This window comes from Melanaphis sacchari, unplaced genomic scaffold, assembly GCF_002803265.2.
Source record: "Melanaphis sacchari strain LSU unplaced genomic scaffold, SCAv2.0 Contig9_pilon_pilon, whole genome shotgun sequence".
In the NCBI taxonomy this organism is placed as follows: domain Eukaryota; kingdom Metazoa; phylum Arthropoda; class Insecta; order Hemiptera; family Aphididae; genus Melanaphis; species Melanaphis sacchari.
In genome coordinates this window covers 112,709-137,824 of record NW_020271711.1, presented here as the reverse complement: position 1 = coordinate 137,824, position 25,116 = coordinate 112,709, and the positions used below count along the sequence as shown (strand labels likewise).

The following is a 25,116-nucleotide window of genomic DNA, read 5'->3' as shown; positions in this document are numbered from 1 at the left end:
TCTAATTATGGTATATTAAAATAAAATAAACAATATGTTATACGATCGTATAATCGTGTTATCGGCTATATTTTTCACAGTTATATAGTACTTATTTTAATTTATTTAACGATATTGACAGGTAGATTTAGCAACTTTATTCAAATTATTAGTACTTTTATAAAACTAGGATAAATATACTAGATCCGTTGAAATCAAGTTATAGTCTTCCTTTTTTTAATGCACTGATTAAATTCTGTATAAACGCATTACAGCGTCGTGGTCATAAAATATACACGAGTAGATGAACACATAATGTTTGATGTCCGTTAGGTCTGGGTGGCGGGTATACGACATCGCGTAAGACAAGCATTATTAAAAAAAGATATTTTCATTTTTACGAGTTACGAGACACAGGACACACATGAAATTATTTCGATGCGATTCTGTGGGGTCTATATAAATTACACACGAAAATACAGTTCATAAATATTTTAAAATATCATAGTTCTATACATACACGCGCGCGCGCGCGCACACACACACACACACACATTTTTATATATATATGGAAGAATTTCAATATCATAAAAGTTTTTCATTTTTTATTCTGCGTGTTACTTTTCTTACAGCATACTATTAGGACTGTTATGTTATAGGTATCTACTGTATCTGAGATGTATATTATTATAGGGCAGCTTACAAGTATGTAACGCGTACTGCGTATTGTGAATTATTTTTACCACATTGATGGACGTAGTGCGTACAAAATAAAATCGCCTGCCTGGGCCTAATTGAGGCATCTACGAGTATTATACCATACGTGTACTCGTATATAGCGTCATTATTATTTAAATATAGTTAAATACTGTTATAAATTAGGAACAGTCCTATATCGCTTATACTCGTACATGTTGTATAACATGCGCTTGTACACCCAACTCGTAACAAAATAGAAATAGATTTTTTTTTTTTGAGCGAGATTTCTTGTTAAGTTTTGAACCGACACAATCCACCAGTACTGCTATTATCAATGGTTATTACTTCAACCGACGCAGTACACGACCGCACCGTCACGCCGCAATAGTTATATACGTATTATTGTATAAGTAAGTTACATCTATAATCTATATTCTAATAAAATATAGCATATTCGTATGATTTAAAAAGATTATCGCGATGATCACTGCCGCTGTCATAGGATTTACCATCGGCTCATTATTGAAAACCGTAGTCGTAGCCCAACAGAACGTTTCATTTTTAAACGGACTTCCAGAAAACTTTACATCAGACGGCGCCATCGACGTGCAGTATACATCATGTAAAGTCATCACTGACCGTATCGTGGCCACCGCAGAGGGAAAGTTTTCGCGGTTTTGTCATGGAATTTGCAACATAAGTATAAAATATACACCTCTATAATTTGTATCCGTTATACGTACATTTAAACTCGTAGTTAGGAAATCAATACTGCATTGTCCAAACGATGACATAATTTATTATGATAATTAATATGACAATATTATTATTCATCATTAAAAGATGCGGTATTATTTTTTATTATACTTAAAATTTAGTAAATTTCCGTGGGAATGTCAAGATTAAAGATCAATATTATTTCATTTCATTTGATAAAATAATTTTGGTCATAACTTATAACATTGATGCAGGATTAAAACGCAGAGAAAACAATTTAACGAGTATCATATTATTGTATCTGCTAAGAACGTATAATTAAAATAATAATTATTACAGTAATCTAACTGTTGAGCTATGTTTGACGTTAAAGAAAATTAATGTAAATATAAGAATGTTATTATTTATATGTCGATGTCAATATGTGTTTAAAAGCAAAACAAGTTTCTTTTACTAAACGAAAGTGTCTCTAAGCATTCTCTTTGACACTCAATAGAATGTTCATTTTTTTTCTTCAAAAGTTAATTTCTTGAACTACTTTACATAATACAATACTTTAATACGGAGGCTGATCTTCTTATTAAAAATATTTATTTTATTAATATATTAATAATAATTTGTGTTTATTGATATAAAAAACAATATTATATTTTTAAAAATCTACATGTGGCTCAACAATTGCATTATAATATACTTTAAATTAATTTGTATTTATTTACTTTTGTATAAATTTATTTAATATAAAATAAAACGTATACATTTTAAATTATAATAACATTAGTAACTAACGAGTAACGATTATAGTTCATTATAAATGTATTATTATTGCAATTATAATTTCAGATGAGACAAACGTGAGGCTGCACCACATCGAAAAGTTGTTAACAGAAGATGCAGAAAACATAAAACAACGATTGTTTCATATAGAACGCGTTTTATTGAGCGGACAAACCATTAGGTACATTAAAAGTATTAAACATTAAGAACAAATATAATTTATAGATAAATTTAATTATCTACTTAGCCCAATAGTATAGAATACTTGTATCGCTTATCTATACGCAAACCAATAATATTGCATTTTTATTTAAAATATAAATTACAATCAAACTCGTATTTTAATGTAATATTTTTAACATGACATCAGTTTTTATTATTGTATTTTTACATTTGTACAACGTTGTTTTTATGATATGTACAGCTTTTGTTTTAACGATTTAACGTCATATTTCTACCATATGTATTAGAAATATGAAATATACCGAAAAAAAATGACGAAAAATTTACCAGTAAATTTGGAATTATTTTTTAATGTAATATACAGGTATTGTACATATATATTAAAAATTTAGATGCATACATTTTTTAAAAAAAATGTACAACATTGGTAACACGTATGACAGACAATAACTACGTTCAAGAGTAAAGCTATAACATTATATTTTCAAATCATAATATTTCAGTAATATAACTTATAAGTTAAGTCACTATGGAGTATATTCAATAAAAATTGTACGTTACAACATGACAGTTAATCGAACACGAAAAACACGGGATATTAATCTGACGTTCGCCAATTTTAACATAAACTCTAATAATCCTGCATATTGGCGCATTTGATGGCTACTCCTCGGCCCTCTCACCAAACTGTATACGTCCTAGATCCGCGCCCAAACGTGTACCCGCGCGCACAGCATCGAACCGCCGTCGATATAATATTAATATTCCGCGCGATATTTTGTATTTCCAGCAAAACCGGCGACGGTGCTGCGGTGCAGGACACCGAGAGACTCCGGGAGATCGGTACGTACAACGGCACGGTGTCTACCGTCGACGAAGGTCCGGTAGCCGGAAGTGGACGTCCGCGGAGCCTGCTGACCACGAACACGGTGTTCGTCTACTATTGGCGTGTGGATGCGTTCTGGCGGCTGTCGTTCGGCCCGGACGGCCTGGCCCGCAGTCCGCCGTTTTACGTGTCACCTCGCAGCTACCGGATCTCGCTTTCCGTCCATTCGGACGTGACGGCCCGCACAGTCCGCGTGGCGGCCGTGCCGGCCGCCGGTGAGTACGACGAGCAACTCAGGTGGCCGTTCGCGCACCGGATCCGGCTCAGCGTGCTCGACCAGACGGACGTCGGGCCCGAGGACATCGTGTCCCGGGTCTGGGACGACGTCCAGTGCGCCGCCGCCGAACCACCGACTACGCAGCACCGCCGCCAGAACCAGCGCACCGCCGCCGAAACCGTCTGCGCGTCCATGGAGTTCCGGCACGACGTGCTTACGTACAGGCGTTACGCGGCCGGCGACGCGATCATCGTCAAGCTGACCGTGTTCTTGAATCAGTGATCGCGTCGAGGACCTTATCGTCTTAGACCTCGATCCGCACAACAAATTCGACCCGACCGAGAATTTGGTCGATGATAAAAAATGCTAATTAATTAATATTTTTAGTAAAAATTTGTGTTTTTTTTTCACGTAAGTTGATCACGATAGTGGGAGTAAATATGAGTTTACTTGCGACTTATTGATAACATAGATACACATTGTATTCAGGAGTAGGTTATGATGGTCAATAACATCTTTTCCGAAATATACTTATATATAGGTACATTATTCAACATATTTATTTACCTATCGTATAGTTTTTAATTAAAGCTAGCCACCAAGAAATTATGTGCAAATAATAGATTTTTTGCAAAGCGCTATTACCTTAAACCAAATTTTGAGTTTTCTAATCTAAAACTACATATATTTTTGTTACTAAGTTCTATGTAGGCAAGATATTGATAATTGATTTGTGGAAAGCGTTAATTTTTCTTTTCTTTTAGACAGTGGATGTTTGATGTGTCGGACACTAAATTTTGGTATGACACACACACACACACACACATAGATTAGAACTATTTGCGCTGAGTACCCTATATAAAAGTAACTAAGCAGTAGCAGTGGAGAATAACCATATATGTAGACGAGGAACCGTTTTTTTATTTTTTATTGGGTGTAAACCTAGCCTAATTGTTAGCAAGGATTGTAATGAACACGACTGCATTCTGTAATAAATAACAACTTACATGCTGTCATTTATTTAATTAGCTATTATACAATGCTTGCCATTTATATATAAATATACGTGTTGATATTCATTTTGCACAGGGCATTATTTCGTATAAATGTGTCAAGTATACCTATACTATACATGTATCATTTTCTTTATGTAGTTAGTATCTAGTAATATATTGATATATATATAATATTATTATATGTTATAAATGTATATATATATATAATCACGAAATTAATACGTTGACACTTTTTGAACTGATTATAAAAATAGGACATTTTTGATATTTTTTAAACATTTTATTCTATGAATGTCTGTAGAAAATAAAATGATAATTGAGGTTTAACAATACAAAACGTAATATAATTCTTCATAAGTTTTTTACATATGGAATTAAAACGAATTAAGCGTAAATCTATAATGATATTTTTATAAGCATTTAAAGTTAGAATTTTAAAAAATCACAAATTATTTTGTAGTTAAAATGTATTAAATTTTCAATTTTTATAGCTAATTAAGGCTTGATAATATTTTTAAACAAGGTTTCTCATTAGTATTTTTTATATAATCCCAAAAATTTAACAAATAAAAAGTTACGGTTTTTAATAGACATTCTAAATTCCAATTCTGACGAAATTAAATATTTAAACAAAGTACCTATAACGATTTTAGTTATTTTGTTGCTATTTAAAAATATTCTTAGGGACTTAATAATTTATGTACATCAATCTATTTTATTATACGCATTACGCAATGACATTTTCAAAATATTATTTAGATTAATTTTAAGCTATTGCATATTTATATCATACAACGTCTACTATATTACTTTGTATTAGTAAAATAAATTACTTTAATCACAGCAATAAATAAAAATTTACTATGAAAATATATTATACAATATAAGTTGACGGACAGTTTCTATTCAAAATTGTTTATCGTATATTTGTATGTGATGATTTATCATTAAAATCAAAATATTTAATACATCTATTAAAGTGTCCTACTCAATGATAAGATACATTATTGACACCTATACTTTACAGCAAAGCAATCAACTTTTTTATATTAAATTTATGTTGATTTTGTATGTCATTTTAATGGATGACTTCTCACATAGAAGTTTCTACGTAAATCTGATGTGTTTAGTATTAATTCGGTAACATGTTTTATAAATAAGTAAGTATTCTCTCAATCAAGTATATTTATTGTGCCTCATAGATATATAATATTTTAGTAGTGTATAAATAAAAATAAGAAAAATAAATAAAAAATAAATTATATTGATGAGATTTTTGTTTGTTGGTCAAAATTCAAAATCATTAAAATATAATAAAGGTTCTTCAAAAGTATTTCTCATAGTAATTAAAAAATATTAAAAATCGATATTCTCAGACTTTTTAAAAGCGTTTGAACTTTGAAGTTTAAATTTTGATATACTCATAATTTGATTTTTAGACAAATAAAAAATAATAAGCTTTCTTAAATTGATTTTAGTAATTTAAAAATATTAATTCTAGAGAATTGTGACTTTTCATTAAGCATATTATTGTTGGCATATTAAAATAAGGCGACTCACGAAGGAAGTAATCCGCTTAATTTTTTTTTTCAGAGTAAAGTTGCTTAAAATATATAAATGAGTATATTATTAAAGACATTTTCAAATATTTAAAATTAACTTTAAGCTACTTACAGTAAGGTATATCACGAACTTATAAATCCACATCATTCTACAGTATATCGTTATGATAGAATTAATTCATTAGTTTCCATTATTATATTGATAAAAATTAGTTTAATCTTCAGAATTAAAAAAAAGTACTAATTATACTTACACAGTATACGTTATCTAAATTATCTCGAAGCTTATGTATAGCTGAGGTATAGTTCTTAGTTATTCATAATTTTTGAATAATGAATAACTATTATATTTTTTATTTATTTCACAAGTTTTTTTTATAATATTATTTTATAGGTTACTAAGAAAGGTTATAGTGATATTATATTATATGATATAGTCCAAAAATTAATATAAATATATTAAATATACGAATGCGTAGTATTAATGTTAATGTTAATATTCGCCAGAAAATAATGCCGTTTATTTATCTTCAACGACATGTTATCTAACATAAATTAATGTCCTGATTATTAATATTTTTATTAATAATTGATACAGCTAGCTTAATTTGTTTTTTTTTTCATTAAATAATTTAATTTTGTTTTCAATTTGTTTAAAATAATAATAATAATAATAATAATAAAAATAAAGAAAATATTAATAACTCATTTTTGTTTCACAATTGTATTCACTGTGTTAAACGAATATAATATGATAACAATAATAAGTAGGTTGGTTTATATAATGTTATTAATAATAATATTTTTATTAATTAATCTTTTTGTATTTGTAATTATAATTAATGACCTACATCATCATATATTATAGGCATAGGCATTGAGTATATATATATGTATTATATATTATACTTAATGGTATAGGTTTGTTTTAATATTAATATATTTTTCTAATTTAATTATCTAAACATATAGGTTATATAATATATATATATATATATGTGTGTGTGTGTGTGTGTATGTGTGTTAAGTATAACACTATTATTCTGTAAATGATTGGAAAACCTTTTAAATTGTAAACTTCATATTAATTATACATAAGTATTATAATAAGGTGTATTTAAAAATAATATTTCTCTCGGTATTGTATTCGAATTATCTACTTAAAACTGATGTATCTAAATGTTTTTAACATTAATTAAAATAAAATATTTCTTTTTAATTAGTCATTTATAAAAGTCGGAATAATATTCTCTTAATATAGCCAAAATAAGATGCTAATATTCCCCTAAAAAATTGATAATATTCTTCTAATATTCTTTAAAAACTGTAATTAAATATGCAAAAACTATATAATAAAGGTTATTAATTATGATACAATTCTATATGTTTACTGAAATATATATTTTTTTAAATTTACTTAAATAAACAATTATAGATTGGTACCATACAATTTAGCTTTAAAAAAATGTTAACTCAACATTTTATTTACTCATTCCATATTGCTATTCCATTTATAGTTATTTCAATAATAACGGACTAAAAACTTATTTAATATTGTTAATAATTTTCGTCTCTACAACACAAATTATCCAAATTCTATAAAATTAATCGATGTATTCTCTAATATCCTTTTTTTATACGAAATATTCTCTTATCTAAAAATATTCTCAAATATGCAAAAAAAAAAAAACTTTTGCCATTGAATTATATGAATCATAATATTTAAAAATTTCAAACCGAAACTTGATTGAATAGACTCGAAAAAAAATATACAAAAGAATATTATTTTGACCTCCAGTCATATAAAATACTTGTTACATTAAAATTACTAATAACATACAATAAATATTTCATTGTATGATTATTTATTGTTTTACACTCAAATATCTCAAAAAAATTACAATAATGTATACATTTAATGAAAATGTTCATATGTACTAACTACCAAGCGAGTGAGGTATGATTATGTAAAATGTGTAATTCTTTCCAGTATCTATAACAATATAGTCGTTGTATAAATATTAAATATATTGAATATACATTCAATGGTAAGAAAATTTGATTTTAATTTCTAGTAACAATATTACTTAATAAAATTAATATAAACGAGTACGGAGTATTACAATATATAATATTTTTACTACCTATATGTATAAATAAATAAGTCGGACTTGAAGATAATTGCATGGCGTGTTAATTCATACCTCGTGCGTGCATGTGAAAACATTTTAATCTAATTCAATTTATAACTATATATTGTGTAATATATAATATGTGTTAAATACGGTAATTAAATATTTAAGTTTATTTCAAAGTAGTAGGTATTCATTATAAGTTTTTCAGCATATTATAATTTATTATAATTTATTAATTATGAGTTGTTTGTGTACAACAATGAAAACTTTACGATAACATTATCGAAACTGAATAGGAATTTTTTGGTTTTCGTGGTTAAATAAAATCCAGTACATTTATACACTATACTAATACATATTATACACTAAAGCGGCCATGAAGAAAGATACTGATACACATCATAGTAATAATAATGGAATCTTTTAAAATAAAAAAAAATAGATGAGTACTCAATAATAACATTGTGGATAGCCCCTATTGTTCAATTTCAAACGAAACTCAATGAATCATAGCTATATAGGTAAGCATTCATTATACATTGTTTTGAAACAGATCTCTTAAAAATATTTTCGAATCATAAAAAGTCATGCATACGATTTATTCTTTTGATATGTAGTTATACATAAGTCGTTCGATACATGGTTCAAACATTTTTGACTATCATTTGATCGTTTAATCGTATAAAAAATAAAATGTATAATAAATGAATAATTTATAAATTTATAGAAAACAATTCATTTTTAGATTGTTTTTGTAAATAACAATGCTTGCCGATGAATAAATTTTCCAATAAAAATATCAAGCACAGATATTTGATTATACAATATACTTGTAATAATACAACTAAAAAAAAAATAACAATGGACACAATGACGTTAATATAGAACGTTGAATGTATCGACTCAAAATATTGAATATTGTACTTTGAGAATACCTATAATTACTCTATAATTTTTAATATTATAATACAATTGATTGACCTATCACCAAATTTATGAAATAAGATATTATTTAAGATCTTATTTTGGTCAATATCATAATACTTAAATAATAAATTATTTTAAAATGTTCATAACTTGCTTCAAAATTAAAATATCATAAGAAACATAGTATATAAGGTAATATTTTTATCTTTAAATTTAATCATTGGTCAATTTAGTCAAATACCTATTTAAATAACAATAGAATAAAATTGATTCTTCTAATTATTGCTATGTAATTGCGTTATAGTAAATAGGTACAAATTTTGTGGATACAACGTCTTCTTATAAGTGTTATATCTTAAATCCTTATAAAATATGTATTTTTAAAGTTGTAGGATTTTAAATCTATATTTTTTGAAACATATTTTATCTAGATAATTCTACTTCGACAGTAGATTTTTGTTTAACGTACATTAAATAAATGTACATCCCTGAGTATAAATTTTTTTTTTTTTTAGTTGATCATAATTAAATGTGTAAAAACTTACGTAACCATACTTTCCGCTTTCGAGCTTTGTGTCCCGTTGTTTCCAAAGAACCCAAAAATATCTTGTTTTGAAAAAAGACGATCTGTGGCATTTTATTCCGCTACGATAAACAGCACGTAATATTTATTCATCACAATCAAAAGTATGTTGGTAGGTACCTATACGGTATCGTATATTGTTCACTAATATATACGTACATACCTAATATACATTTTATACTGTTGACGGTAAACACTCATCATAGTCTGAACAGATAGAAATTATACAAAAATAAGTACTTAATGGAAGTCGACAATTATTATAGTTTTCCTAGTAAAATTTACAGGTGTCCCGCTTTGAGCAAAATAAAATTATGGTCACGTTAGTATATTATAGATACGACTTGACTACGAGTGTCGTTCAACAAGTAGGTGCCTATAAAACATAGCTTCATGTCGGTTGGTGGTTTTTACCATTTGGAATCCACGAGTTAATCTCGTCACATCATCATAGTATGATATTTAAATCGGAAGGATGTACACAATATTCGAATTGTTCTGATCGAATCCGCGCGGAATCGTGCACGACTGATAATAATTCATTACAGTTATTGCATTATTGTGTAACGATATTTTTAATATTATATGACGTCACGATGACGATAGCAGCTGCATCGCGTACGAGAACAATGCACGATAATAACGTACGATTATTTTTATTACTGCAACCCAATGACGGGACGTTCGCGGTATATATCTCGCGCCGCAGGGCCGGCGACACTGCGCGTCGCAGCTTCGCGCGGGAAAATCGATTATTTTCTCCGTCCTACCCGGGGTGGGCGCGATAAACGGTCCGGCGGCGGCGCTCTCGCACGGCGGCGGCGACGTCGATGGTGGCGGTGACCGGCAAACCACGACCGACGGACACACGGCGAATATTATGATGATGATAATATCGTCGTAACAATATTATGCGGAAAAGCGTTAGGCCGCCGAAGAAAACGAGAAAAACGATACACGGACGTCGGCTTTGAGATAGCGCTGGATGTGAATATACATGCGTATGGTACGTAAAATATTTTAATGTTATCTATAAAGTATAGGGCTTTTAATAATACGTATACCATAATAGCGTATTTTAAAACGACGTGCACAGCTATTATGGGTATGTAACAGGATGGGACGAAAATCGATCGCGAGTTTGTCGTCCGCGGAAACTGTTTCCAAAAACGCGCTTGGATAATAATAATATCTACTCGTACATAATATATTGTGACGTGACGCCAAACGGCTGTGGATCGTTCGAGTTCCGTAAATCCATCAGAGACGTAAGACGGCTCTCGAATGGTATAATCAACACTGCAATATGATAATATGACGTTGGTCGAATGAACAAAATTAATAATATAATTATTTATATAATATATTATTACAGGCATACACGTCCAATCAAATAATATTCTTTTTCACAATTTCACCGAAAATTGTTGATCTCACTGTATAATTATAAGAGGCGTAACGAAAGTTCCCGTTTTTAATTCTTCGGACCGTTGGATTGATTTAACAAACGGTAAATTATTTTTAATGTCTGATTTAGTAACCACAGACAAAAATCAAAAACAGTACTTATACTCGCTAGTGTTTTCATTAAAAATACACTACCTATGTGTTATGATTATTTTTTTTTACTTTAGATACTAGTATACTACTATATAATATATATTGTTATACGATATCACTTGAAATAAAAATGCAATATTAAAGTTATCGTTTCTATGTTTTAAAAGAATCTGAGATTGCCAATTTATATAAAAGCTTTTAAAAAGTATTAATTTTTGAATAGTTATTACTTATATTAGAGTTTAAAAGATTCAAAACACACCTGTACCTATCTATTTTACATATATAATTTATTGGTTCAATATATTATATCTGACATAGATTGATCTCACATTGAAAGTAAAACACCATATTGTTTTCAATTATTATTATTATTATTTTTTTTGTGAAGGGCTGAGGTGGGTGGGAGCTCATCCGCATTTTGAACTTAACGAGAGCACCTCTACTTTGTGAAGAACGGTATGTATGGCTTTTATTTCTGTCATGTAAACACATTTATTTTATAAGCCAAACTTTTTATTTTGTCCAATTAATTTCTATAAGCGACTGTTTTTTATACGGTTGTCAAATATTTTCTTGCACTTCAATAATTGGTTTTTTATTTATTGTCAATAAAGTTATACGTATATTTTATTTTTAGATAATTAATTATCAAAATCGCTATTTTTGAAAGATAAGTTTAGTATTAATTATAAGTTTTTGTAGTATAAATTGATCGTCGATGAAGAATGCCACATATCCAAACAAAGTGGTGTTGAATTTAAATTTATAGTTTGAGCCTTGACCTATTTTTCTTTTACGTAAACAGCACCTCTTCTTCAAAATTTCCACGTAAGAAACGTCAAAGAGATGTTTTGGAGCAGTATTACTTTTTTTGAAAAAACGTGCACAATAAATAATAATTTCAACCAATATAAACAGTATTAAGACTGAGTTAGTACTAAAAATCGGTATTGGTAGGTCATAATATATAAGTATACCATTTTATTTCACTGTTACATTACAGATAACTGAATCTAAAAAAAAAAAAAATATTAAACTAGTGGTTCTTCAGAAATAAGCTCTCACTTCCTCTCTATCAATCCATATCTCTATTTGGTTGCAGAAGAACTAAATATTTTGGTGTCTATGACAAATATGTGTGTGTGTGTGTATGTGTCTGTGTTTGTGTTATTAGCATAGGCGTAGGGAAGTCAAATTTTTTGGAAGGCTGTAGCCCTCCTAGAGGAAAACATGTACTGGTGGAGAACTTTGTCTACATTGAAGGGAGGGGGCTAAGCCCCCCAAAGCTACCTCTAACTATGCCTATGGTTATTAGTAATAACTTATTACACACAATATATAGATGTAGATTGTTTTTGTACTTTCTTTCTTTCTGTTTCACGTTTGATTGATTACTATCGGAACTGTCATATATGTGTTTCGATAATAAATAATTTCATACAGCGCCATCCAGATAAATAAGTCAAACATTAGACTTCTCGTAGGTAACGCAATATTGGGGTTATTTAAAATGGATGATGTTAAACAAATACGAGTACGTAGTAAATATGCATGGTGATACGGTACGAATGGTCCAAATAATGATGATCAGCTTATAATATGTATTCATTCTAGTTCTAAAACAATAATCTGTATTATAATATGTAAATATAATACCATGCGTTGTGAAATCTATCGGTATTATATATTGTGAAATATTCGGAATATCGCGATTTCATTATATCTTACGCTAAGTTACGGCCAATCACATCATTTATTGTCTTTATATGTATACAGTAGTCGCGATAATGGATTATATTATGATAATAATAATAATAATATGTAGAGACATATTCGGACGCGTACATAAACTGCATGCCTAATCGTAAAATAATCATTTTTGTTTTAAATATTGCTATCGTTGTAGCCGTAATCGTCTATAACATTAACTCACTTCAGATAACAAATTATTCTAATACACATGGTAATGTGGACCGTTTATGTAAAGAAATCGTTATTACGTTTAACAGTAAAAAGCAATATAATATGCAATACAATTTACAATTTACAACACAGAGCGATTATTCCTTGGACAAACGTTTTCTTTTATATTATATTATTATTGTACAACACATTAAAATATTTTTATAAATAAAAATTATAACTACGATAACATAACATGAAGAATTCATCGTATACAAACTCCAATATAATATAAATTATAATATACGTATGCCATTATTATAGTAACTACGCACATAATTAGTGAACGATGTATTGAAATTTAGTAAAACAAACACCCAGCAAATAGCTTGACAGAATTCATATCAAGAATAATTTCCACAATATAGAACATGGCGTGTTTGCTATATTTTGTTTCATTTACATGCATAATTTTTTTAATTATTATAATTAACGTTTTTAAATTAAATGTTTGATTAAAATTTAAAAAAAGGTATTTTTTATTGCAAACACGAATATTTGACTTCAGTATATTTTATTAAATTAAAATGTAAATGTGTGTGGATGTATGTCATATTATAAAACATACTGTAATAGTACATAATATATCGCAGCTTAATTAGATTTTGTTTGTTTCAGTAACACGTATCGAATAAACAAGAAACATGAAGCGGCAGAATGTGCGCACACTATCTCTAGTAGTTTGCACGTTTACATATTTGTTAGTAGGAGCTGCTGTGTTTGATGCATTGGAATCAGAAACTGAGAGAAAAAGATGGAATCACCTTTTAGGTAAAAATCAATTATTTATGTACGAGCATAAATTTACAAATTTATTGAACGCTAAAACATAATATTAAGTTTCTTCTTTTAATAAATCTTTATTATGAAAAATTACAATCAATTAAATTCTTGTACAATAAGTAATTAAAATAGCAAGTGATAATGAAGATAATAAGATGAAAGAAAATCTCACGTTAAAAAAACCTAGAGACTTGAGTTAATTAACATATCATAGCACTATTTTTGTTGGTGTCATTTGATTGAATTTCCTAGTAGTATTTTTTTAGCCTAGGCCTTTAATAAACTGATTGACATTTAGTTTAAGTTTAAGCGTCTGTGTTAAAAAAAAAGCGATCTCGTCGATTGAACAGATTTTTTCATCTGATTTTATGAAGTTGTTTGAAACATACTAGAGTTTAATATTAAATTATATAAAAAAGACGAACATAAAAAAAATAAAAACCTGAAAATTCGCACTGCTTCATAGGCTGTATACACTCAGTATATATGGATAGTAAGAGTTTCAAATATTTCATTATTGATTTACAGAATGGAAGTGTTGAATTTGAATTCAATGATACATATTTGCATATAAAAATCGTTCTAAGTTTAGACAGTATGTCAGCCTCTATTAATAACAATATTTTATAAATAATTTATGAATTATTAATATTCAATAATTTATTTTTCTATACGTAGTATACTATAGTATGGAGTATGATACTTAGATCTAAATTTTGCCAATAACATCGCATAATGTTTTTTCTGTTATCAACTTTTGGTCTCATAAAAATGCTTTGATTTTAAACTTTAGTATTTTTTATGGTAGAAATGTGAATATTTGATGATTAAAAATAAAAAAAATCCTAGTGGTTAGTTTTTTTTTCAATAATTGAGATAAATAAAAATTCATCATGATTTTTCATAAATTGTTCTTATGACACAAAAAATCAAAAATATGTAATAGGTATATAGAATTTTTTATAGAATTTTTTAAAAATCAAATATTATTTAAAAAAAATAAAATATGATTTTAATAACTTTGTTGTAATTTAAAAAAATATTATTTGCAGGAACTTGAAACTTTATACTACTTTTTATACGAATTATTATTTACTATAAACAAGGAGTTTTATAAATTTAAATTTATTTTGATTCATTTTAAGTTTATTATACCAAGAAAATATTCAATCTGTTTAATGATAATAAATTACTATTAACATCTATAGTAATAATTACAAAAAAACAAATTATTTGTGAAAATAATAATATAAATATAAATTACTTATTGTAATATAAATAAATTAAAAATATAGACCACTTCCACACAGAATTATTTTTAAAATATTATACAATTGTACCTATATTAATATAAGTAATATCAATTACAATCATTTATTCTATAACTGTTTCATAAGATACTTATTATATAGCCATATAGGCATTTAGCAGAATATTAAATCATGTTCCTAGATTTTTTTTTTTTTGTTTTTGTGATTATTTTGATATTGATAAGTATACTTTTGATCCTCCAAAATACCAACTACTCTCATAGCTAATGATCACAGTACTTTTACTACTCCAAAAGGTGATGAAAGAGATTAACTGAACTAAATACAAATTTAATAAAGAGTACATGAATAGATCAAAATAATGACTTAAGTTATTTTGTTGCAATTTAAAACTTATTAATCACAGGAACTTGAAACTTCTCACCACTACGTCCTTGTCTATTATTATTTATTAGGTATTTACTTTGTATAATAATTACTCCTGTAGTTTAATATTTCTTCAACTTTTGAATACAGGCAAGAAGATATAGAACATTGAGTAAGCACTCTGTAATTCTGTGAATATTATAAAGAGTATTCAAATAAATATGAAAAACTTAATGTATCCACTCTAATACTAATAATAGTAATAATAATAATAATAATAAAAATAAACAATATGATTATATTATAACTAACTTTTCCTAAATTTTAAATTAAATTTTGGGCATTTATTTTTTTATTAAATATTTAATATGTACGTAATAACTTTTTTTAAGAATTTAACTATATCTGTTAACTAAGTTTAAAATATGATAAAATAATAGACCTGTTAAAGTTTGTAAATACACGTGTTGGTTTAATAATCGGTTCTAAATGAATGTAGGTATACCATACGTGTGTTCAGTAATCTTAATCATAATTCGAATATATTTGAATAATATTATTATTTATTATAGCTAGGTTCACTTCCTTTACTAAATTCAAATACTAATAGTTAGGAATGTTACTTATTGTTATAAATTAATGTTAAATTATTTATTTACTTGTGAACTGCTTATTAATATTTATGTTTTAACCATTTAATTGGTTAGAATTTGTATTTTTGAATTATAATCAAACAGAGATTAATTCAAAGTCAATCTTCAAAGTATATAATTATGATGGTACTCGTAACATAAATTTGTAATATCCTTTAAATCTATGTTCGTTAATAATTTTAATTAATAAACATATTATATATTATGTGTACTATATATTTATAATGATGGTTGTAGAACTAAAGGCAGCTTTGGTGCAAAAATACAGCATAAGTGAAGATGATTACAGGATGATGGAGGTTGCCATCATTGAAAATAAGCCTCACAAAGCTGGACCACAATGGAAATTTGCGGGCGCATTTTATTTCTCCACAGTCGTTTTGGCTATGATCGGTACACAGCTTTACGATTAATATGTTATAAAAATAGATAATAGTGATGTTTTCTTATTATACAAGTTGTGACTCATTACTTAATAAAATAAAAAAATTGTTATAAAAATGATTTAATAAAATATAGAATGATATAATATCATGTTTAATATATGGATCCTAAAAGTGGTATATTTTTCGCAGGTTATGGACATTCAACACCAGTGACAATAGGTGGAAAAGCATTTTGTATGGCATACGCTATGGTGGGCATACCATTAGGACTTATTATGTTCCAGAGTATTGGTGAACGTTTAAATAAATTTGCGTCCGTAGTTATTAGAAGGTGAAAAATCGTTTTAATCTTTTTTAACTTGAAAATTTTAGTACACTAAAGTTATAATTTTTATAATAAAAATTAAAGAGCTCAGAAGTGTAAAAAACAAAATATTTTAGTAAAAAATTAAACTATAAATTAAACTTAAAAATTACACCTATAATCGTAATGTTATACAATGAATATGTCTTCATTAAATTGAACTTATAAAAAACCAGGTATCCAAATTTCAAGCCTTGATTTAAAAATTAAAAATTAAATTAAATATTAATTAAAAAATAATTTAAAATTTTTGTGATTTTGATGAATTTTTTCTAAGAATAAAACAACATAATTTAAAATTAAAATTATAAAAACATATCAATTTTTTAGTAAAAATTAAGTCTTAAGTGTCTTTTAAATTTCAAGGAAGTCATTAAAACAGTTACGTTTCAATAAACTAGGATTTCACCGTTTTTCTTTCAATTTTGATCTAGTTAACAGTAAGCAATTCTATTTTGTTTTGCAAATACAATATTAATGTAATTTTTAAATTTAACAATTTTTGTGTGATTTCCTGTTTTTAGATCAATAAAAAAATTTCGAATGATAGACAGTTTCGTTGATTTGTTGTTATCAACTTAATATTAAAAATATGCTTAGGCATATGTTATCTTTATTTTAATTATTGGCAGAACAATTTATTGATTATGGTTTTTGAAAAATCAATATATATTTTATACAGTGTACAATGTACATAATAGTATATTAGGTATATCATCAGTAATATGGCAAACCTATTTTAAACCCTAAGCAAAGTATTTAAACAATGACCTACCCATTAACTCCTTACAACATAATATATAATTTTAAACTTATTGCTAATTTAAAATTTTTATTATAAGACATAGTCGTTACTCATTAATAATTTAATATTATAAACTATGATAATATGATTAACTATGATAATTAATTAATAATAATACATCCATCCACACAAATTTTTAATTTTTAATTTCAATATAAATGTATATAGAGCTAAGCAATTAAATTAAGCAAAAGTCATTCACTATACCACTGTATTTTATAGTTTACTACAATATTTATAAAATTACATTAACCTTGTACCTATACATAGTTTTATTAAATACCATCTAAATTGTATTTTCATTTATATTAAGTAAAATTTAATAATTTAATACATATTTAATACATTATCCTTAACAAAATGTCTCATAACTTCTTAGTTACACCATAAGTAACGATAATCAGAAACTCAAAGTATAGATATTAGTCACAGGCTTGTAAAGAATACTTAAATTCCGTATTAAAATCAATTAATAAAAATATATATTATTTAAAAAGAAAACATCATATTTAATTTGAATACTTTAACATATATTTTATTACTTCAATAACATTTCATTTTTTTTGATAATCAACTATAAATATGTACTTAAGATAAATTGTTCTGCCTAATTTAAACGACACGAAGTCTCTACATATATTGTCACATTCTTGCTAAAAGTATTTTATAAATATAAGTAAATTCTATTTATTTTTAATGAAAACATACTATTATTTATTTGACTTTTGAAACACGATTGGTCCATAAAATTGTTTTTTATTATTCGTGTGTTCAAAAAATTTTAATTGATCCTACAAATGAATTACATTGATCACCGAAGTATACTCATACCTACTCACAATATTTTTAAACTTGTTTTGTTGAACCAAATATCAGATTTGACAATTTCCAAAATTATTCGTATAAATAATTTGATTAAAATATCATAGAGTTATTTCAGATTGAAAGGGTTTGGTTTTAATATTTTTTATTTGAAAAAATTCAAAATAGATCAAACATAAGTATCTGGATTATATTTTTTTTTCTTAGCATAAATATGAAATAGAAAAAAATAATTGAGTATAAATATTAAAAACGTATAGATATTACGTATTTAAATACAAAAGTTGTATTAAAATAATTACATTAGTACGCTTTACAAAACTATATTTATAATCGTTAGAGTTTTAAGGAAATTAACAATTTGCATAAGATTTTTAATGTTTGAGAATGATATTGCAAGTGATTAAAAACCTTTAATTTTCTTGCTTTAGAAATTTTGGTGATTTAAAATTGATAGCTTTAGTAAAGAAACAACAAGAATTTTTTATCATGTTTTCACATCAATATTTCAATACCCAACAACATTTTTTGAATATATGAAACGTTTTAATTATTCATTTGTAGGGCTAAACAGTACTTAAAATGTAAAAAGGAAGAAGCCACGGAAATGAATCTAATGTTTGCTACTGGACTGCTGTCATCGGTCATCATTACCACTGGCGCGGCCGTGTTCTCAAAATACGAAGGATGGAGCTATTTTGATAGTTTTTATTATTGTTTCGTTACGCTCACCACCATTGGTTTCGGAGATTACGTCGCATTACAGGTACTTATCAAATGTTTTTCACATAATAGATTTTCGATACTGGTCCTATACGCCTCTTATCATCTGACGTTCATTTGCTTTCAAACTATAATATCTTAACACTTACATTAAACGTTTAGAATAATGTTAAAGTAAAATTAAAGAGTAATGCGTCATAATAATTATAAATGTTTCATTAAAGAATATAGTATATATTTAATAATATGCAGCGTATACCACCTATGCTATACAATTATTATCTTTTGTTCATTATCAATGTCGAAAAAAAATGTTTTTCAATGAATAACAATACATTGATGTTAACTCTTTTTGAGATTTTTTTTTTATAATAAATAATAATAATAACAAAAAAAAAAAAAAAACGTTTTTAAATTTTATATTTTGACTCTGATTTCACCAATCGCAATAACTGGTTAATGATAGTCTGCATTAAAATATTTAAATTTTTAATTTTAATAAATATTTTTTTTAAGCAAAATTCTTATCGATTTTAATTTATAATTCAAAACGTTATTATAATATTTTCTTATTTGATAGAAAAAAAAAAAAATTATAATTGAGAGTCAATTATTCTTGGTTATCGAATGAAAACGCATTATATATTCCTATATGATTTCTATACATCGCAGTGATCAAATAATTTTACAGTAAACAGAATGTATTAAACTTAGCATGTATTGGACCAGTACCAATCTTATATTTCCCTTGATGTAGTGTACAAGAACAGTATTTGCAAATAGAAATTAATAATCAACACCATTCTATTTGTTTACATATACGATATTATAGTTTACATAAGGTAATATATGATAATAAATAATAATGTGTACTCGCTTTAATATATTACTCGTAATATATGTTATCAAGTTTGTTTATTAAATCGTGGTTCTTATACCAAACTAAATACACCGTTGTTAATTTCGGGGATTACAATTAGAATTTAATTCAATGGTTATAGCTATTAAGTGTTATATTATCACTATATGAATGTAATAACACAACTGTTTTGATTTGTAATAATTGTAATTTTTACTAAGAAGAATTTATATGAATATATTTACAAAATATATCCTTAATTGAAAGTTCAATAGATAACAGATATATGCTGCAAAATAAATTGTTTTTATCATATTTTATTGTTTAATAAATAATATATACGCAGTTTATTAAACATATTTACTACAGATCCATTGATTGGATTTCCGGTTGGTTTGATTTTAATTGTTATGTGTCTAAAATGTATTGTTAAGAGTTGTTATTAAGCACAATTTTGAAATAATTATTCATTTAAAATGTTTGAATTTTAATTGTAAGAACAGAAAACTAATTCTGAACCGATTAACGGAGATTTTAATTAATTTTTAAGTTAAGTGTACAATGTTAATATTTTACAAGTATTATTTCAGAATTTTTAATATTATAAGCTATTTTTTTTCGTACCAACTGAAATTAATATAATTGTAATATATTGTATCTACTACAACTTTTGTAATATTAAATATAATCTTTATCTTATCGCAATACCACTTATACCTAATCTCTGTTAATTTCCATACTACGACTATTATGTCATTAGAACAACACAAAATAAATAACAAAACTAATAATGATGAATAAGGAATTATTATTTATTATAAACGATTATCATCATCATAATACAAGACTTACAAATTTTAAATTAACAATAATTATTGGTATATACTATTTATTAGTTCATTATGTCTTCACAGATACTAAAACTAAATGCGTATAAATATTTTTATTATTAGAACATGGTAAATGTTTGAAATACATGTTACGGGAACAGAAGACTATCGAGTTTTACATTACCCAGTCAATGTATACTTTGTCCAGTGTTTTTTGGGCAATATATTAAAAATACTATTTTTGCCATGCAGGGTTATATTTTGACCGGTTCAAGTTACTTTTCCTGTAGGTACTTAGTTGGGCATTGTAACTTAAGCTATAAACAAAACTTTCCATTTGAATACAATTTTTTTTTAAATGTGTTAAACAGTTAAAAAAAAAGAGTATAGATATATAGTGAGAAGAATATAAGTACTATGTTACAGTCAATTTAGTATCTATTATATTTTTGGAGTTATAAACGCACTTTTATATTTATATTTTATAAAGTAATTGGTATGCGAGTGTAGAAGTAATGTTTGGATGTTGTGCAAAAATTGGATTAAACGATGATTTTACATTATGATTGTACATCCAATATCAATAATTAGTAGATTAAAAGCTGAAGAAGATTTAGAAGCTGTAATAACATCTATGAATACTGGAACTCATTGTGAAGTAGATAAAACATTGATTGAAGAAGAAATAGATAATAGAATAAATAAAATAACTGTTGTAAGAACAGAGTCAATTGTAAATTTAATGTTCAAGAGAATTAATTTATATTGCCCAACATAGACTGGACAATCCTATACAGCCCGGGCAAAGTATGATTTTTCCTACATTGTTGATCATAATTGGGCAGTACCATAATGCTCAAGTAATGTTAACATTGCCTGATAGTCTACTTTGACCGTAACATATATATTAATAGAACATTAATTGTGACGAATCGATAAATTTTAACAATTACTTTTAGTATTATACTGTTTTAATGTACTTACAATCAATGCTGGATTTAGCTTATTGAGAAGGTGCAATATAATAGACATTCGATGCTGAGATTATTTAAGGGACCTTAATTTATTATTCTAGATTTTTTAACTATGTAAATTAAAGTAATTAATTATTAAAAATATTAAATAATGGTCAGAAAAATAAGAACGAGTAGTTTAAGAAATTATCCACACCCATTTATTCTAGACTGTTATAAATTTCGTTTTATTCTTACTTGTGGTTCAATTTAAAGGTACACATGAGTCATGAGGTACCTTAAAACGTTTTGTTTTTTCAAATCTATATTTAATATTACCAAACATCGAAAAAAAAAAGTATTATTAATATATGATATGAATAATTATAAAAAGCAAATTTAAAAGAGGTCTCTGATATTAATAATTGCACCTTAGCCTCCTAAGACTTAAATCCTGCATTTCTTACAATAATTGAATTATGTAAAAAAAATTTTTAAAATATTCACTAACATAGATTAAACTACATTTAACTTAATTAAAATTGATATAAATTAAAAAATTGACAGTTCTGTACTTAAAAATTAAAATAAATAAGTATAATATAAAAACATATTTTCAATAATTATGATAGGATGAATAAGACTTGGTGCTAGGAATTTGGTCTTCTTGTGACAAGGTTATGATACCAATTCTTAAATTTGACGTTATTACCAATTCATCCACCTCACAGTTAGTCTTGAAATCCTTTTAAAAAATACACATAAATTATTAACATTTTTGTATAGATTTATCACATCTTCAATATTATTATAAAATAAATATATAATATAATGCTTAATGATAAAGTATAATTTATATAGTTTTAAATACTTTGAATTAAATAAACATTTAAAGGATAAAAATTAATTTTGTATAAGTTATATTCTGTAGGATTATAAATTTTATTGTGTAGGTATGTCATAAATTAATTATAAACTGAAAATATTATATTACGAAAAAACTTATATCATGTTAAGTTTTAATATACAACTCAGTGTTATAAAAATACTAACCAATTTTTCGAAATTATTTTTTATTTAAAGTTTAAACTATAAAATTTTAACAATTGTATAAACATTACAATATTTTAAACTACAAACAAATAATAAAGTGTATCCAATTATATTAGTTAATAATTATAAATTAATATGGTATAATATATTTAACATATTTGTCTATAATGCAAAAGAGGTTTTTCTAAGAAATTAAAATCTAAAAATTTGGAAAAACTATTTCTGTTACCCAAATAAATATGTTTTTAGATATTTTTATAGAAAAATGCATAATTTTAAAACAATTAATTTTGGATAAAGGTTAAATCATTGTGAATTAATTACTTGTAAATGATTTAAAGTATATATCGTGAAAATATTTGAATTTTTTTTTTTTATTAACGTATAATTAAAATTAGAATATTTAATTGCAAAATTATTATACTATCTAGTACATGCAACAAAAAATTATAAACATTTAATTATAAAAATAAATATATGAACGAATCAATATTATAAGCTCATTAAGGGTCTCCAAACTATGATTTTTGAAACTGAATATGGTCCACGAACAAGTTTATCAGTCCCCAAGGATGGAAAACAATCAAATAACATCCAACCTTAATTCGATAAAATATTAGTAGAAAAACAACGATATCCTACTTGTCATCAATTTACAATTTACAAAGTATTATTAAAGTTAATTTTAAGTACGTGTATTTAAATTTATTATAAGAATTATTTTATGAAATATTTATAAGTATATATAAAATTAAAAATGTAATGTGTTTTGTGCTTATAGACCGCTAAGGGCTTTTAATATTTTATGTGGCCCTTGAATCAAAAAAATTTGGAGGCTCTTATGGCTTGAAAAATTATCACCAATAAATGATTATAATTTTATAAGATTATATGTATAAGATATGAATAATTATATTAAAATTTACTTTTAATAAGTCATGTGTGTACAATAGCAGTATAAAGCATTATTACTCTATGGTATAAAGTAAATCCAATAAAATAATCTCTTAGGTTTTGAGTTAACCTCATTATTGGGTCGGTTACTGTAATAAATGTGTTAAATGTATACTCAATAAATCAATTTTTTATATAAAAAAGTGATATTTTCTATTTCTAAAGATAGATAATATCATAAAATATTTATATTATTATTGATATTTTCTTAATTTGATAGGTTGAACTCATTATTATCAAAAAATATTGTAATATGTTATATAACTTATGAATTAATATACTAATGTACCAAAAAAAGACATGAATAGATTATTCTAAATAATTTGAAAATTTTATTGCATATATAAAATAATAATTAACGTTATTACACGGGATCATTAATGACCATAATGCTTCACTTAATCTTGAAAATGATCTTAGCCAAATGAAAAATTGATATGCACTAAATGGTAGGTAATTCAAAATGCACAAATCTAAACTCGTTTGATATCAAATTTAAAGATGATCGCAAAAAACTTAAATTATTTTACAAACGCTTCAACAGTCATATAATTTTCCATACAAATCTACTTCTCAAAAATCTTACAGCCATCATAATTCTTGGTAATCCTAGAAATATCTCGAATATACACAATTTTGTTATTTTTTAAATTTATAATATTAATAGTATTACCTATTTGAAAATAAATATATTGAAAAAAAAATCAATCTAAGTTGCTTCTTTCCTTAAAGTTTAACCACTTGTCTAAATAATGTATATTTTTTTTAAATGTCCAACTGTATATTGGTACTAATTGCATAAATATCTATCTAAACATACATCATAAGTTACACAATTAAAAAGGTTCAACTAATATCTATAGTATTATAAACTGTTAAATTTTTTTATAAATTATTATTTTAAACTAGCGACAACAGTTTTAAGTATTGCGGAAAAAACTATTTAAAATACAATTTAGATTTTTGAGCGGAATGAAGATACCTATTTTTTTTTTAATTACATTTTATTAAAAATAAAAAGCTTAAAATTTTTATGTTTAATTTCATTATTTTGTTAATTGGATAAATACAGAAAATTATAAAAATAA

At 25.8% G+C, this 25,116-nt stretch overlaps 2 protein-coding genes across 4 annotated transcripts in view; both read left to right on the top strand.

Annotated features, from left to right (window-relative positions):
• The first annotated feature begins 1,087 nt into the window (after positions 1 to 1,087).
• On the top strand, positions 1,088 to 4,538 carry LOC112603268. Its single transcript, XM_025351774.1, has 3 exons — positions 1,088 to 1,378; positions 2,239 to 2,353; positions 3,146 to 4,538. Exons 1-3 carry the CDS (start codon positions 1,159 to 1,161, stop codon positions 3,738 to 3,740), a joined length of 930 nt encoding a protein of 309 aa, XP_025207559.1. The 5' UTR covers positions 1,088 to 1,158; the 3' UTR covers positions 3,741 to 4,538.
• Positions 4,539 to 10,483: 5,945 nt separating this feature from the next.
• The window catches only part of LOC112603264 (two pore potassium channel protein sup-9-like), an 89,688-nt gene continuing 75,055 nt past the window's right edge, over positions 10,484 to 25,116 (top strand). The window contains exons 1-7 of one of the 3 annotated variants that reach the window (XM_025351768.1): positions 10,484 to 10,687; positions 11,057 to 11,191; positions 11,633 to 11,700; positions 13,825 to 13,977; positions 16,517 to 16,672; positions 16,855 to 16,996; positions 19,221 to 19,422. In XM_025351768.1, the coding sequence (XP_025207553.1) occupies positions 13,851 to 13,977; positions 16,517 to 16,672; positions 16,855 to 16,996; positions 19,221 to 19,422 (627 nt within the window). In that variant the 5' untranslated portion in view covers positions 10,484 to 10,687; positions 11,057 to 11,191; positions 11,633 to 11,700; positions 13,825 to 13,850. The remainder of the gene's footprint in view (positions 10,688 to 11,056; positions 11,192 to 11,632; positions 11,701 to 13,824; positions 13,978 to 16,516; positions 16,673 to 16,854; positions 16,997 to 19,220; positions 19,423 to 25,116) is intronic. The other 2 variants (XM_025351767.1, XM_025351766.1) reach the window with 2 other exon arrangements.